The 16,975-nt window shown below is 41.3% G+C and overlaps 1 protein-coding gene across 1 annotated transcript in view; it reads left to right on the forward strand.

Moving 5' to 3' along the window:
• The window catches only part of tox (thymocyte selection-associated high mobility group box), a 50,812-nt gene that overhangs the window by 18,879 nt on the left and 14,958 nt on the right, over nt 1-16,975 (forward strand). The window contains 6 exon segments of the mRNA XM_034555862.1: nt 5,771-5,881; nt 11,743-11,760; nt 11,762-11,797; nt 11,799-11,876; nt 11,878-11,955; nt 11,957-12,031. Coding sequence (XP_034411753.1) covers nt 5,771-5,881; nt 11,743-11,760; nt 11,762-11,797; nt 11,799-11,876; nt 11,878-11,955; nt 11,957-12,031 — 396 coding nt within the window.

Below are 16,975 nucleotides of genomic sequence, written 5' to 3' on the forward strand. Positions count from 1 at the left end.
AGTTTCTTATGAAATGCAATTCTGCCTATAGAAGTAGTAGCTTTATTTGCCTTGAGAAATGGCAATAAAGTACAGAATGATGTCATTATCGTCTCGACTGAATCTTATCTCAATTGCTTTTTTATGGTCCTCGTGACGACTTCGTCGTAGAGGAACCTATTGTTTTTCTAGGAATTCTTCTTCTTATTTTCCTCTCCAAAGAAACCCCTTTTTGGGAACTTTATCGTTTCCCAAAAACTGTTAAATTTGACATGCATATCAGGACTGGTGAAAAATTTGATAATTTGGAGGTCTCGCATTTGGGTACGAATAATTTTCTCTATAGCGCCCCCTGTGACCGATGACCGATTGACTTGTCAACCGTTTTTTTATATCCCATTGTGGTAAGGATCTACCACAATGGGGGCGTGTCTTGTTTTTCAATGCTCATAGCGTCAACACTATTGGAACTTATCACTTCGAAACATTTTTCCTAAGTGCACATGGCATGCCTTAACTTGCATAAAAAATCTTGTGTGATTTGAAGACTAGGGGGCGCTACGATAATTCTCCGAAGTTGGCCGTTTTTCGCGTTTTTAGCTCGTTTTTGGCACTTTTTGCCGTTATACATTTAACGTTATCTCCCACAAAAAAACTTTGCTTTCACCCACTCTCACTTGTCATTAAAATAATTCCAATAAAATCCCACTTTCTGTTTTTTGTAATGCTAAAGACTGTTGCTTTAACTAAACCAATCTTTCCAAAAATAATCATGCATGATGCCAGTCAAGCCCTGAACACATTTCCAAGAAACTTTTGAAAATGTCATAGAAACACCAACTAAAAAAATAAAATGACAAGTTTTAGACCAGAATATCCATCCATCCATCCATTATCACCCGCTTATCCGGGGTCGGGTCGCGGTGGCAGCAGGTTCAGCAGGCCGACCCAGGCTTCCCTCTCACCCGCAGCACTTTCCAGCTCATTCTGGGGGATCCCGAGGCGTTACAAGGCCAGCCGGGAGATATCATCCCTCCAGCGTGTCCTCGGTCTTCCCCGGGGCCTCCTACCAGTTGGACGTGCCCGGAAAACCTCTAATGGGAGGCGTCCAGGAGGCATCCTGACTAGATGCCCGAACCACCTCAGCTGACTCCTTTCGACACGAAGGAGCAGCGACTCGACTCCAAGCTCCCCCCTGATGTCCGAGCTTCTTACCCTATCTCTAAGGCTGAGCCCGGCCACCCTACGGAGGAAGCTCATTTTGGCCGCTTGTATCCGAGAACCAGAATATATATATAATATATATATGAAATATATATATATATATTTTAAATACATATTTGTTTTAAATATAAACTATATATTTATAGACGCAATATATAAATAATTATATCTGTATCTATATATTTATATATGTAACAGATTTGTATTGGGCAGGGAAGAAGTTTACTCGGATGATTTCTTTTCCAGCATTTATTTGCTCCTGCAGAAGACAATAAAACGCACATATTGTCTTACAAAAGGTAAGAAAAAAATAAAATCACAAATTTTAGACACTAATATTTTCTAGCTATACGAGTTCCGATCAATTTTTTTCAGCAAACCGTTGGTGCAGTGAGATAAAACACATGCCTTGAATGTGGGGGCAAATTTTGTCAGCACTTTTTTTTTTTTACCTTTTAATTTACATTACGTGGTCTAGACTTCACGTAGAGACACATGATGCATGTATCTGTTCACATTCTCAAAGCGCCCCTACTGGCCAAAACAAATGAGCCTAAAAATGCATCAGATTCACATGAAATGTACACAACATGGTCTACACTTCACGTAGAGACACATGGTGCATGTATATGTTCACATTCTCATTGCGTCACTTACTGGCTCAACTAGACTTGCTCGAATCTGCCCCAAACTTGACATGCTTGTTACAAGTCACGGCCTGAGGATATCGACAAGTCTAATTTCAGTCGTAGTCAGAGCGCCACCTGCTGGCTCAACTAGACTTGCTCGAATCTGCCCCAAACTCGTCGTGCTTGTTACAAGTCGTGGCCTGAGGATATCGACGAGCTTATTTTCACTCGCAGTCGACGCGCCGCCTACTGGCGAAAGAATATCGGGGTTACGCGACAAACGGTAAAATGGTAAAACGCAAAACCGGCGGCCCCGCGTTCTAGGCCAAGTGGGTCGGCGTCCTGCTGGCGCCCCCGACCGGCGCGGGTGAGCAAGGACCCGTTCATTGCTGCTCGCAGCTTTAATTTGTTTTTGTTTCTTGTACTGTTTATTTTTGATAAATGTTTGACAAACTATTAAATATAAGGTCAAATTATTTTTTCTTTATTACAATTGTGTCTGGATTTGTGGTGTTTTTGGATTATTATTTTATTATGTTCGGAACCCTGATCCTAATAGTGCACACTGGCCACACTGTTAGTAAAGTTCAGAGCGAACCCGTCAGATTGAAACCCGAGACACATTCCAGCCAGATGTTGAAAAAGTGTAAATGCATCCTCCACAACACTGACGCTCTCAGAGGAGATGACTTCTGATCCCCGGTCTGGCTCCTCTGTCTTCATGTTCACGGCATCTTAAGTTACACTGGAGACACACTGCAGCTTTAATTCTGTCTCCTGGATGTAAACGACAGCAACGTTCAAAGGAAGAAACTCGCTTCTCTTCCACTGTTTAAGTTCCAAACTGGGCTCTGAATTACTGATTCAGCAATGACGCAGGAAGTTAGCATCGTACTGGTCCCTCCACAAAAAGACAATGGAATTTTTCCTTTGGATTATTGAGGAAAATAAACTCTGTGGCCAACACAAGTTTATGATACTCATGCGGTTTGTTCAGCAAGATATTCTTCAACAATAAACACCAATTTTATCATTTTTGAAAGCGTGAATGTAATCTGCAGAAGTAAAGCGTAAACAACAGCAGTCACATGAGCGTACACACCAAGGCCGTGAAGGAGGCCTAGTGTTCAGTGTGATGACGTCATTTAGCCATGTTAGGGACCGCCTTTTTTAACGAGCGGGAAAAGCTTAAAAACTCACCAGAGGGGAACGCAGTATTTATAACAAACAAAATCTTTTCCAAAAGACCAACAACTCAACTAGGGAACAGGAAGTGCAGGTTATGCAACTTAAATAAATGATCACTCATTTCTGCAGCCCTTGATGGTGGTTGTAAAAAAGAAATGCAAAAAAAGAATCATTTTCGATCTATTTGTACTCTTAGTCACATATCTGATAATCACAAAGTCCAGAAACAAAATAAACTCATCAATGCACATAATTAGTGGCAATGACCATAACCAATAACACACTCTCCACCAGTATCTCCCTCCCCCTCTCTCTCTCTCTCTCTCTCTCTCTCACACACACACGCACACACACACACGCAGACACACACACACAGATAAAGCAGAGCACTGGATAGGCCCATCGTATAACCTACACATTGAGCTGGGGTTTTAAACAGACTCATAGGAAAGAGGACATCTTCTAGTATATATGTGAAAAGGTATTCTAAATTAAATAGGTGATTTTTTTATGAAAAACGTTTTTTATTCATGAAGTGTGTGTATCCCAAATGAGTGCTGATTAAGGCTCCAGCCCCTCGAGATGCTAAGCAGGATAAGAGGTGCAGAGAATGGACACACGGGTGGAAATTTCCACGAGGGAACATTGCGTCCACTGCATTGAGTGAGCGATCAAGGTTTATGGCGTATGTACAGCTGTCGTGTTACGTCACCTTGCCGCGATGGCCAAGGTATTAAAGATCAGCTGTTTTCAGATTCCTAAGCAACAGTCCCGGAACAGCGCTATGCAGCAAACAGTTTTTTTATTATTATACGGCTGTGGGTGTAACTGCTCTCACTGAGAAGTTCCCAGAGGCCTCGTGGTGCCTCTAGAGACGTGTTTGTTGGTACAGAATTACCTCACCGCCCAGCAAAGCCCGTATTAATAAGAAAGGCCAGCAGAAATGCATTATTCATAGAGTACAGTGTAGAGAATATTGTGCGGTATAGGCATCCATGATTTGATGTTTTATTCATACCGCTGTGCCTTAAGAAGAAGGAGAGCGGTGTGTGGAATAAGAATTCATAGTTGTAGTATTGAAGTGCGCTGCTTCCATGAAGTCAGAGGTTGTTGTGATGAATGTGACCAATTTTAGTCCAATCTGACCCTTCCACTTTTGTCATTTAAAAAAGCATTGTTAATAGAGCAGCAGTGTGGCTGAAGCAGTGGAGGAACTAGCCAGAAAGAAACAATGGGCCTCATTTAGGAGGCCACATGAGAAGCAATTCCCTCTTATTTTGAAATCCTATCCACAATGTCTTCTTATTCGTTTATACTTGTTCGTTAGCACCCACTCATGGCTTGGACTCACCAGTGTTCGTAGTTTTGATCTTCTCTTATGTAAGACACATTTTATGAGAGCACTCTTACACGATAAGAAAAAAAGCATCTTGTTTTCAAAGTCCACAAATTGTTTGTCCGACAAGGAAGCAAGTTTTAAACGTGAGGAACAGGTGAAAAAAGCGCATGAATATCATAAAATAAAATGTTGATTGTTCTATGATGACTTAAAGGATTATTAAAGAGACACTATTGGTCCTTTGATCTCCTTAAGACTCCTTGGCGGATATTGGATGCGTTCGGCTTCTGCATGGCTTACAAACCGCTTTTAGATGCGTTTTGATGAAAATCACATGTTTACTGCTCAAGACTTTGTTTCCCTTTTTTTTCTGACATCCCTTTAGTATCAATATTTGCACGAGGCACAACACCTGCCCTGTTTCGGTGGCGCTGCCGATTTGGATGGTTGAGAACGTTTGGTGCATCTGGAGTTGACTTCTCTCATTTCTTCTCTCGACAAAACGTTAAGAGAAATCAAGAGAAAGTTGCTGCGTGAGACCAATTGTCTTAGTTAGTCACTCATATTGTTGAAATTAAATAGGGAGTGACGAGTTGGACCGTTTCTCGGCCTGTTGCCCTGACTTCCTGGAGCCTCCCTCCGCTGGTTGCCTGGTTACCGGTCTTTATGCTAACTAAAGCTGAGCTAGCCAGCAGCTGGCTCCAGGTTCGTATGTAATGGGCAGATGTGAGAGTGGCGTTGATATCTTCATACGATTCTCGGCATGAAAGATAATACGCATAATTCCCAAATATTAAACGTGTCCTTGAATCCATATTGTGCCTCCTCAGCTTAGTAGAGCTGCTTGTTGGGTGTGTTGGTGTTAAAAAAGAAAACAGTGATCACTACACTTTAAAACATGAACTACCTGTCTGTGCCAGTGTTGTTGTGTGCTCCCGATGTCCCTGTGTTTGTCTTTCTTCCTTCATTGCAACTGTACAGTACTCAATGTAACCTTTTCTTATCAGGGATTAGCTGTGGAGGGAATGAACAAGCAATTTATTTACAGCCTCCCTCTCTTATCTCGTTCTTTCTCCAAATAGCTCCCGACTCTCGTTTTAATCTCTCTCTCTCTCTTTCTCTCTCTCTTTCAGTCAACTCCATTCAGTTGTTGCTGTTAGTTGGTGTTTAAGTAAAAGCAGGATTACACAACCATAAAGATAAAATATCATTTTGACCCCTGTGTGTGAGTGTGTGTGTGTGTGTGTCTTTATGTTTATCTGCAACTGTGAGCAAGGGCTTGTGTAGAATCTCTCTCTCTGTCTTGCTTTGTCCTTGCTCCGCTTAGTGACCTTTTCATTTGACCTTTGACCCCTTTCCTGGCCCCTGAGTCCATTTCAACCGTTGTTTGTCTTTGTTATTCTTCCCACAGTTTCGTGTGCCACAGCCCCCTCACCCTCTCAGCAAGGTGACGCCACCCAACCAGCCCTCCCAGCACTGGAGGAGGGACACACACATGGCCGACTCACACCGTCTGCCCTGGGTAAACGCACGCAGGCACGCGCACACACGCGCAAACACACACACACACACACACGCACACGCACACACAGACACACAAGCACAACACTGTCCAGGCAACCCTCTAATCTTTCAGATGATTTTATAACACTGAAACTCTCACATAAACCATAAACACTGAGCTTAAATGGGCAAATTGTGAAAAAGAAAAGAACATTGAATAAATGCGACATAAAGCAGGTTCAGCCAGTTTCATGCAATAGCAGAACGGGACTTGCAGTTCTAGTCCGACCTGCACCACCTGCTGCATAGGTAAGGAACATATAGGTAGCAGCAGTTTAGACCTGCAGTTGTAAGCAAGCTGATGTCTACCTTTAGGGCTGGACCGCATGTCATTGTTTTACATCAGAACTTCTGTTGAGGCTTTAGTGGAAAGAGATCGATTTGATTATGTTTTTTATCCAACACATTATACTGCTTCAATCCATATGGGAATGGGCGTCACGCCCCAAACTCACCTGTTATCATTAAGGAGACTAAATAAACCCCCTTTGCCTTACTTTCCATCCAGATTAGATCCGTTTGACGAGCAAAAGTGAAGTTGGACATGCACTAAATGTACTTAGGTTGACACCACGCGCTATAGATAGTTTATATAGGGCCCTGTATGTGTTTATGCGGTGTTACTTTCCTTTCCTGTAGGTGGGGCAAGCTGGTGTTTATAGAACTAGTTTGATAACAACTGAACATTAGCTGTGTAGTCTTTCTGATTTGGATTATACTCAAATGGATGTGAACACGGTCAGCTTTGGACACCACGGACAAGTATTAGTTATGTTCATAGGGTTCACTTGGAGGACGCATTCCACAGATGCTCAGTGGATCAGTACGCTGCTGTTTGTTGTGTAGGGGTCATAATGCATAACTGGGGGTACGTGGACATCACTCAGCACTCATATGAATGATATTTTATCCCACACAAAATGATTTGCGGGTTCATCAGAAGCTCCTTCAGCTCAGACACCAGCGGGGTTCCGAGCAGCGACCGGACTGACCTGTCATCCGCCCGCTTCCGTAAAATGTGAGACTTTCTAAAGGGACTTTCTAGAGGGCGCTCAGAAACACTACCACTATTGTCCACAGGGACCGCCAGAATCACCACGGAATGAAGGAATGGAGATCATATTGATGAAGAGAGGGGGGAGATTGAGGTAATCATTGCAGCTGTTCAGGTACACAGACGTTACTCTTCAATATGATATTCAAGTCATCAGATCCACTGTATGAAACACAATAAAACACACAAATAGAAGAGCAAACGGCATAGAGAGAAATTGACCGCTCATATATACCTATCCTATAGCTATCATCACTACAAGTTAGCATTTAGAGATTGCACATTTTGTCCATAAATTTACATTTTAGACAATATTACAATATTAATCTAATTTGATGACTATTAGATATGTTCACATATCCGCCCCTCCTAGAGACATTAAATCACCATTCGTCCATAGAAACCGATGCTGACGGTCACACGTTACTTGTGTCCAACAGACGTAATGTGTTTTTTCATATTGTATGAAACAGTCATGAACAGTGAGTTGTGAGAAGTGTGTAATGTGAACACAACATGCGTGAAAGGACTTTAATCCTGACTACATTAGTCTCTGTAGAAGCTCCCAGAGCACAGGGAACAGGCTATTGTACTGGCATGAATGGAGGAGCTGAGAGAGAGAGAGGAGTAATTTATTCGGAACTTGAAGAAATGATGGATAGAGTAGATGAGGGGGGAGAGAGTGAGAGAGGCAGACAGACAGACAACAGTGTAATTTATGCAGAGCTGTGAGCTCCAACAGGACACTGCGTCTGAGAAACTGTTGGACGTTTTGGTTTGGTGGAGTACGTATACTGGTGGATACACATGACAGAAACAACACACACAGCAGGACTCAAGAACTTGGTGGGTGACTGAACAAGAATGCAAAGACAGCTGATCTTTAGTGATATATAAAACAGAAATATTGTGTTATGCCTTTAGTGATCAGATCGTACCCCGTCAACATTGTCGTAACTGTATAGGAGCAAATACTGGCCCCTGAAGATTTTGATCTCCTCGACCACTTCACAGTTGTAAATGTAAACCTTACCCAATGTGTCCCAGTTCATTTCCTGCTTCAGTGTATGTGAATGACAGGAAGTAAACAAGGAGCCAAGCTCTAGACCCGGGCCCTAATTAGTCGGTCGAGGACCTATTGTTTTTCGAATGTTTCTTATTATTATTATTATTTGGGTACTTTGCATGGGGAAAAGAGGGTCTTGGCCTAAAGTTGCAAACTTCAAAATTCCCACACATGGGGTGTCGGGGAAAAAGTCGAAAAAATTAGCTTGGTGGCGCCCCCTTATGTTGGAAAAGCTAATACTTTTTTTCAGCAATGGCCAATTGACTTGAAATTTGGTACACATGTCCACTTGGACCTGCTCTACAAATATGTTCAAGGTGACCATAAAATGCGCCATCTTAGATTCTCCGCCATTTTGAATTTTGTAAAAAAAAACGTTTTTTCCATTTCCTCCTAAACCCTTGGTCCGATTTTGACGAAAATTTATTTGGTTCACAAATATTAATTTAAGCAGCCCCAGTGCTACGTTTGGCCTACATGTCTAAAACTTGGTAGGCATATGTAAGACATGTAAACGAAAAAGAAAGTCATGCTCCAAACTGTACCGGAAGTCGGCCATTTCGATTTCTGTGTGATTCTTTTCATACCATTCCTCCTAGGCAAATCATCGGATAAATAGATCCCTCTCAGAATGTGTCAGAATAGACTTAAGACCTTGATAATGCTTCACTGTGAAGATTATATGGATTCCTTGAAGGGCGGCGAGTTGGAGCATCGAAGTTTGATCGGCGAAGTCTGATCCTTCGCCGTGACCGAATAAACCATTGTAACATGCTCAAAACGTAACTAAACTTAGCACACATATTTAAAGTCAAAGATGTAGTTACCTGATACAATTTTAATGCTTCAGAATGGCAATATGACTCGATAGCGCCCCCTACAAATATTAATTTAAGCAGCCCCAGCGCTATGTTTCACCTACATTTCTGAAACTTGCTAGGCATATGTAAAACATGTAAACTGAAAAGAAAGTCTCTTGGAACCATGCTCTAAATGGTACCGAAAGTCAGTTTGTGGGATTTTTCCATTAATTCTTATGTATTTCATGCCACTATATGTTACTGAACTCCTGATGAAGGGAATTGATCAGATCCCCTCAAATTTATTATGTTGATGCATGTTGTCTCGTGCCATACAGTAGTGGATACAGCAAGTGGTGGACTGTTTGCAAAGTATAATTTCCAGCATCGCTATTATGTTGATGCATGTTGTCTCGGGCAATACAGTGGATACAGCAAGTGGTGGAGTATAATTTCCAGCATCGTTCCATGCAGGAAAAAACATCTAACTTATAAACGCTTACTCCAACGGTCACAGACCTTCCCGGGCCGCGTGAGCCGGCATCCAGCCAGTACCCCCGACAAACGTGGGAGGAGGAGGAGGAACGAGGACCCGCACATCGCTGCTTGCAGCTTTAATTTATGATTGCGATTCGTTGTAGGGTCATGTATACGCAACAGATCAGGCTGGTGGTCTTCTTTATTTTTCTAATTTAAACAAACTCTGCAACAATCTGAAGAAACATCTTTTAAACTAAAAACTAAATTGCATTTGTTGGGGACTACTTTCAGTTGCAGATTAATGTACTCTACATCCTGTGCCCGGTTAGTATTTACAGCAGCTCCAAATGAACGACAATGTCTGGATGAACTGATGCAGGCAGAGATTTGACTACATTGACATAAGTCACATACCTGCTTCAAGCCATCTCCAACACCCCTACACCGAAATAAATCTCAAAAGTGCAATTTCCCTTTGGGATTAATAAAGTCCTATCTCTCCCTACATCTATATGTCGCCACCTCCACATACCACCTTGTCCGAAATCATTGCGTTTGCAGTCTTCAAAATGTGCGGCAGCGGTACCGTAAAATGTGTTGGTGGCACCTCAAACATCACTTCTCATGTAAGACTGAGGGAGTAGGAGTGAGCATCAACAATATTGGTGGACTTTTATTGTGAAGATTTAACAGGAAGCTCCTCTGGTTGTATCGAAGTCTATATAAAATGACTCTACTTCTCTCTTGATTTATTCCCTCTGTAAACATTATAAACATGAGTTCATGGTCTCAATCTTTAGTTTCAAGTCTTCTTCAATACAGCATGAACTTTATTGAAGAAATTTTACTTGCTTGATTCTTGTTGTTCTGAGTTTGGACTCATGGTTTAATGCACTTTAATTCGCTTTGGATAAAAGCGTCAGCTAAATGACATGTAATGTAATGTAATGATGTTCATTTAACAAATGATTGTCCATTTAGAGTCAGACAGACCATAAAGCAGGGGATGCTTTAGGGCGGGGCTACAAGGTGATCGACAGGTCGTTGCCGCTACAAGAGCCATATACTTTACAAACACTCCTCCGCTGTCCAAATATGGTAACTTCCTCTCACTGGTTGCAAACATCCAAGATGGCGAGGCTCGACAAGTCAAGGCTTGTGTAACCACGGTTCGTAAGAAACATCACCAGGCTCGCCCTTCAAATCAAGAGCATGTGAATGCAAATGTGGGTACTGGATGAAGGATTAGCATTAAAGTGAGGACTGCTGACACATCCGATGCATTCCACCGTTCCAGGTGTACTGACACTTTTAACAGAGGCACTGGAGGAGGGAAACATTGCCTGATTAGAAATACATCCTTGTGAATCAAAGACATTCTTTTTTTCTGTGGTCGGGGTGATAAATTCCCATATTTTCTGTTTCCTACATTTTCTATTAAAGGGGGCAAAGCTAGCATAGTGAGCATACTCATCACATGCTCGGCTCCTAACTCATCACTCGGCTCACAAGTCACGCAACTCATAACCCAACGCTGCATATTGGGTTGAGACAGAGTAGAAAAAGAGAGAGAGAGAGAGATGAAAGAGAAATTGAGAATGAGCGGAGAAGAGCGAGAGGGCAAAGAGGGGTGGAAGGAGGAGGGATGGCGAGAGACGTAGAGCCGAAGAGAAGGAGAGGGGAGAGACTGGTGTGGCTAGCCAAGCAGAAAAGGCTGTCAGTCTCCATAAAAGATCTCCACTGTCAGATTAGTATGAGAGGGCTTCTCTAACACTGCCTCTCTCTCCCTCTCTCTCTCTCTCTCTCTCTCTCTCTCTCTCTCTCTCTTACTTTTCACCCTCTCACTCTTCTCGTCCTGTGTGATTCTCTCACTCCATTTTCCTCTGTATTTGTCTTGGCTTTCAGATAATTTATTATCGTACACGGCGCCGCCACTGGTTTTCTTTTTGTGCGTCAGGTTAGCGTTGATAGATTTTTTTTAACACACTCAAAGCAAAAAGGAGGCTTGTACATATAAACGACTGATTTTTTTCTTTTAAGGCTGTGAGTATCATTAGTGATAATTAGTCGGTGACAGGAGCTCTGGGCTGAAGAGGAATGACATCAGGACACCAACACACAGACTACGCTCTGTATCTGGGGGGGTAGGTGGGGGGGATGATGAGCTGTGTCTCCATTCTTCCATCTTATTATCTCTGACAGTGATGATTCACGACACTTTGGTCTCTTTTAGTCCCGTATGTCATTTTTATTGAATTCGCTCCAAGTTTTCACTCTGCCGAAGGCGACATCACCCGTCCACCCGAGCTGTGCCACGCATCCCCGAACTTGCCTTTGTCCAATCAGTGAAGCCGACTTTTCAAAAGTATACTTTTCCTTCATTTAATTGTATTGCCTCTCTCTCTCCCATCTCTCCTCAGTCCTACTCAATGGGCGGTTTTGGGCGATGAGGACTTCAACATCCCGCCCATCACTCCCCCCCACCTTGCCAGACCACATGCTGCCCCCCCACCTCCCCCACGATTCCCGCTCTGGACCGTACCACCCCATGGACGCCCCCTCCAAACTCTGCTCCACACCACTCCTACCAGCTGCAGGGCATGGATCTGCCCGGCATGCCCGGCAGCCAAGACGTGGGCTGCCATGTTGAACCAAGATGGCCGCACCTTCAGTCCGGATGGCGGCCCAATGACCAGCACACTGTCCGTGGTGAGTGCTTATGAATAGTCGCACATATCCATGATTCTTTAGCTTTAGGAATGAATGGGGGAAGTGAAAGCGATGTGGTACAGCATGCAGTCAAATTTGTAAGGTGGATTTATATACATGACATGAGGGAACGTGACCTGTTGTATGCTCAACCACGACAGACCTGAAATTCAAAGGCCCTGCTCGCCACACAGATGTTTCCAATAGTAATTAGACCTTGTAGAAATGAACAGAATATATGCATATGCAAATATTGTTCATTTTAAACTTTACCTTACTGAGAAGTCCATTCCCAAGGGCCTTGTTTTCACACAGATTGCAGATATTACGCAATGAAAATAGTCTTTGTGTATTTGGTTTTGTTTCTCTGAACAAGGCCCATTTTTTAACAAATCACATTGTTGAGAACAAGTTGAGTTGCGGCTTTTTTAACAACACAGAGGCTCCGTAGTCCAAACCAAGATGGCAAACTTCATTCTGGTTTCAACATTGAGAAAGGCAGCGCAGACCAGATCCACTTACAATCAAAGACAGACATAAAGAGCCATGCTCATGTGTGTAAAGGCCACTAGTGTGCAGCATATGCACTGGAGTATGGCGAGGCAATATGGCTTATAAATAATGTCTTCATATTTTTTGTTTATGATGCAGTATACAATATACGTATATCTCGATATCTTCTCTAAAATAACAGTTTTATGTAACCCTTTGATGATCAGGAAGTTTCTCAGTGTCACTCTGAAGTGATGGACTGTGATTTTAATGTCAGATTGTGACTTAAATTCTTATGAAATTAATTCTATATTATTTAGTTTGACTAATTATTCACTCCATTGTAATTTATGTATATTGATTCATTTATGTGTTAATATAATTGACGCATGGACTGATTGACTTATTCAATGAGTGTAAAATTGCTTTTCTGGGTCACAGGAAGGTCACTTTTATTTTGAAGTCAGTGCGTACTCTTCCCTGAATGTCTCGTATCGACATGAACCACAGAACAACACAAGGCTGGAGGAAGAGAACCGAAATGCTTAAAAAACACAACAGTACAATTTGTACCTGATTCTTTGCGTGTAGTCATTTACTCCATCCCACGTAGAACACGCCTCGATACAGCCAGTGTATTCGATACATCTCCCACTGCATGTCTGAAGTTACCACATCACACTTGTGAGCGTTCTGCTCAGTGAAGGTCAAACAGCCGAGTGAAGTCAGCAATAAGTTAAACAAAATATTTGAGTGAAGGTTGGCATTAAAGAATGATACAAATGAAAGATAGACAGTTTGTTTTCAGAAGCGTTCACATTCTACACAGTACTGTTAAGTTCAACCGAAATTCTGAGCTTCCCGCGCTTCGAAACATGTCCTCAGACCAGTAATTTATAATATAAAGTATTTAATAAAAGAATAAGGATCATAAGCATATATTTATTTCCCAGCCGGGAAAAATAGTTAACTGTCTACCGCCTTCATGTGAGAGGACAAATGCCACGCCTTACATAGTTCCGAACAATCCATACACTGAGCATAAAGCTTCTCCATTGGTTAGTATTAGGTATGCATGCTTATACCTCAACTACACAGCATGCTATTTGCCTATCAGTACAAGGAGGTGGACTTCTCTAAGCAATAAACCACAATGCTACTTCCCTTATCTCTTCCCCTTTGGTCCTAAACAGTAAGATGGGCTCATTCAAAATAAATGCCTATCTTCTGGTCACTTAGGGAGACCACTACTTTGACCACGCCTCCTTGGCATTCGACATTCCATTCATACCTGAGTCATCTTTATAGTTATGATAACCGTAAAGCATAAAACAATCAGCATACAGTTACAATAATACTTATTCAGTGATTACACTTATACAGTAACATACTTATACAGTGACAGTGACTTTTCTCCCATGTTCCCCTAACACATTCTTTAAAATATTCTTCAGAATATCCCTTATTGATTATTATATCTTTCCTTTGTATAAATTTAAAACATGGACTTTCCTATTTACATGTGCTAGTATACATAAAAAAACATTACAACTCTACAGTACCAAACAAACAAATATCAGCAAATATTAGTATATCTTTGTTTAGTTGAGAGGCAGGTGATGAATCATTGTGATGTTAATGTTGTCTAAAATGTATTTTTGCTTCATGTTTTGCTGAGGGGGAGCAGTAGAAGTGAGTCAGTGGGAAAAGGAAGTTAATGTGCACGTCACCTTTCAGATTCAAAGAGGTAATTCACAGATTTACAATACTTAATGTAAATAAATACATTTGGAAAACCATTTAAAAATACAATGAAGAGTACAATTCCTTTAAATAGGAACAAGATAGTATTCCACAAAAAGAACAGACAAGAAGTGCAGTTAGAGGGCAGAGATTAGTCTCAAATGACAGAAAGGAAATAAATGTGGCAGAGAAATGAATCAAGGGCACGGGAGAACCGGAGAGAGTGAAGTATCTTTGGCTGTTGTCATTTCAAATGCAGTGCTTTTCCAGTCATTTTAGTTGTCATGTTTTATGTATTTCCCCTTGGAAACTAAGCTTCTTGTTTTTCTATGCACATCCTTTTTCACGCATTAAAGGCAGATTTAGTCATCTTCAAAACATTATTCATATTTTTGTTCTCTAAACATTCTGACAGCAATGAACGAGTCAAATGCTTTGACAAAAAAAGAAAGACATCTGGCCTCTGTTGCTGTCTCAGGACTGTAATAAGACGACCGGCCTGTCTGCCAATGCACTCACTGCTCGTCTTCCACAAGCTGCTATCTCAGTAGCTGGGGGTACTAACAATAGCCATGTTTGCCATTTTGGCAATTTAGTGACTTTCCTGCTAGATTACGCAATTATTGTTTTTAATCTCTCCTACACTCGTTAGTTTCTCATGATTACCAACCCTTCCATTCAAAAACCGCCGAAGATAATTTGTTTTACAGGATACTTATGCTCTGTGTTCTTTGCAGGTTTAGATAATGTAAAAACCCTAATTCCCTAAGTAAATGATTGAAGCTGAATTTGAGCCGACCAGCTGCTGCTCCCTAACAGTGACTACTGGCCCTGGATTGTGCTTATTTCAGGGTGGACTATTACTTTGTGTCATGTTCTGAGATACTAGGACTTCACTTCCTGGAAGAAAAGAATTGCGGATATTTTAAATCTACTCTGTCATTTTGTTCTCCAGTTTTAACCGTGTGAAGTGGACAGTATTATATGAATTGCGGCAGCTGGTCGATGTGACATTTTCCTCATATTTTAAGTCTTCATTTCACAGTAAAGTGAAAATCCTGCTTTGAGCTGTGACTTTCAGATGTGCCTGACTGTGTTGTACAGCACAGAAATGAAAGCCTCACCTTCACAGACTTGTAGTTCCTTCAACTGTCATACAAACGGAGTATTCAGGGGGGTGACACAAGCATATGTGTGTCAGTATCTCTAATAAAGATGTCTCCCATGTTATTAAGAATGAAACTTCTCACCTCCCACTCTTGATCTTTAAATCGTTCTGTCTGTTGTCTTCATCTCCATATTGAATCTACTTGCTGTAATATGAAGTGTCTGAAAGCTCATGTTGAAGCTCTCAACGCTCCCTGGTTGAATCAGAAGGACCATAAAACAACAGAGACAGTTTTTAATAACTTTGAATTATTTGTCTTTAATTGAGACTAACCCGTCTGTTAACTGTGGAGATAATAATGGCCTGAAGGGAAGATCTTATATTCTCCATCTCTGTCTGTCTCAGTCCCTTTTTTCCCTCTCTCTGCTTCTCTCTACCTCGCTTTTATATTCTCATACTAGCATTCATTTACTGCCAGTCCATGAATGATGGTTGCCTAGCAACCGTGCCTGGCTCGGCCTAATCGGGGTGGGTTGGGGGGCTAGAAAGATGTGTGTGTGTGTGTGTGTGTGTGTGTGTGATTCCAGGAAGAGACAAGACCACTCAGTTGCAGTTAATATCGAGACTACTCTTTTTATTTCCTGTCTGCCATCTGAATAAAGGTTAATGTCTGAAATGATGAGCTTCGAGAGGTTCATTTTGTGATTTTCAGATGCCGTTCTTAACTGGTTCAAAGTCATAATCCATGGTGTTCAATATTTAACTGTAGTGGGTCTGCCATGATGCAGATGTTACCCAAAAGGACTTCAACCTCAAGTCCTTTCACAGGACGTTTTCTCTTCTAAACACATCCTGGTCATTTACCAACAGCAGCTACAAATGTGCACGCCTAGTGATATGGATGAACAAATAAAAGGCAATATATATATATATATATATATATATATATATATATATATATATATCATTCTCAGTTCTTCAGTTATATTTTCAGAAATTGTACTATATGGGGATATTTGTTAATAATGTGATGTGGAAATTAATACACCTATACCACCAATCCTTGCATTCCTCTGGACTCACGGTGTGATTTCTCATCATAAATTAAATATCTGTCAGAATAGTTAACCACAAAAAACACTCAACTTTTAAGTCACCGTCCTAATTACAGCTGCAGCGATCAATTGATTAGTCGAAAATTAGTTAAGAACTATTTTAATAATCAATTCATTGTTTGAATCCCTTTTTTTGTTTTTAATTTTTTCAATGTCTTACTTACATTGCAATAAATAGATTATTTTGGTGTTTGGACTGTTTCCAGTATTTTCCTATTAATTAGGATGATAATTTTCGCTAGCCAACTATTTAGAGGATCTTTTAGTACTACCAAAAGCTGAGTTAGCTGAGCCTAAAAGTTAGCTGAAAAAAAGATATGTTCCAATTGACTTTGATTAAGTGGAAAGCCACTGCAAAAGAAAGAGTCAGAGGGAGAGTAACCACAAGTAACCAGACCTCTACAATTCTAAGACAACTGGGCCAACTCATTCATGAAATACAGAAACAAAATGCAGATGTTCCCAGACTATAATCAAGAATCTGTG

Source organism: Cyclopterus lumpus, chromosome 17, assembly GCF_009769545.1.
Source record: "Cyclopterus lumpus isolate fCycLum1 chromosome 17, fCycLum1.pri, whole genome shotgun sequence".
Taxonomy (NCBI): Eukaryota; Metazoa; Chordata; class Actinopteri; order Perciformes; family Cyclopteridae; genus Cyclopterus; species Cyclopterus lumpus.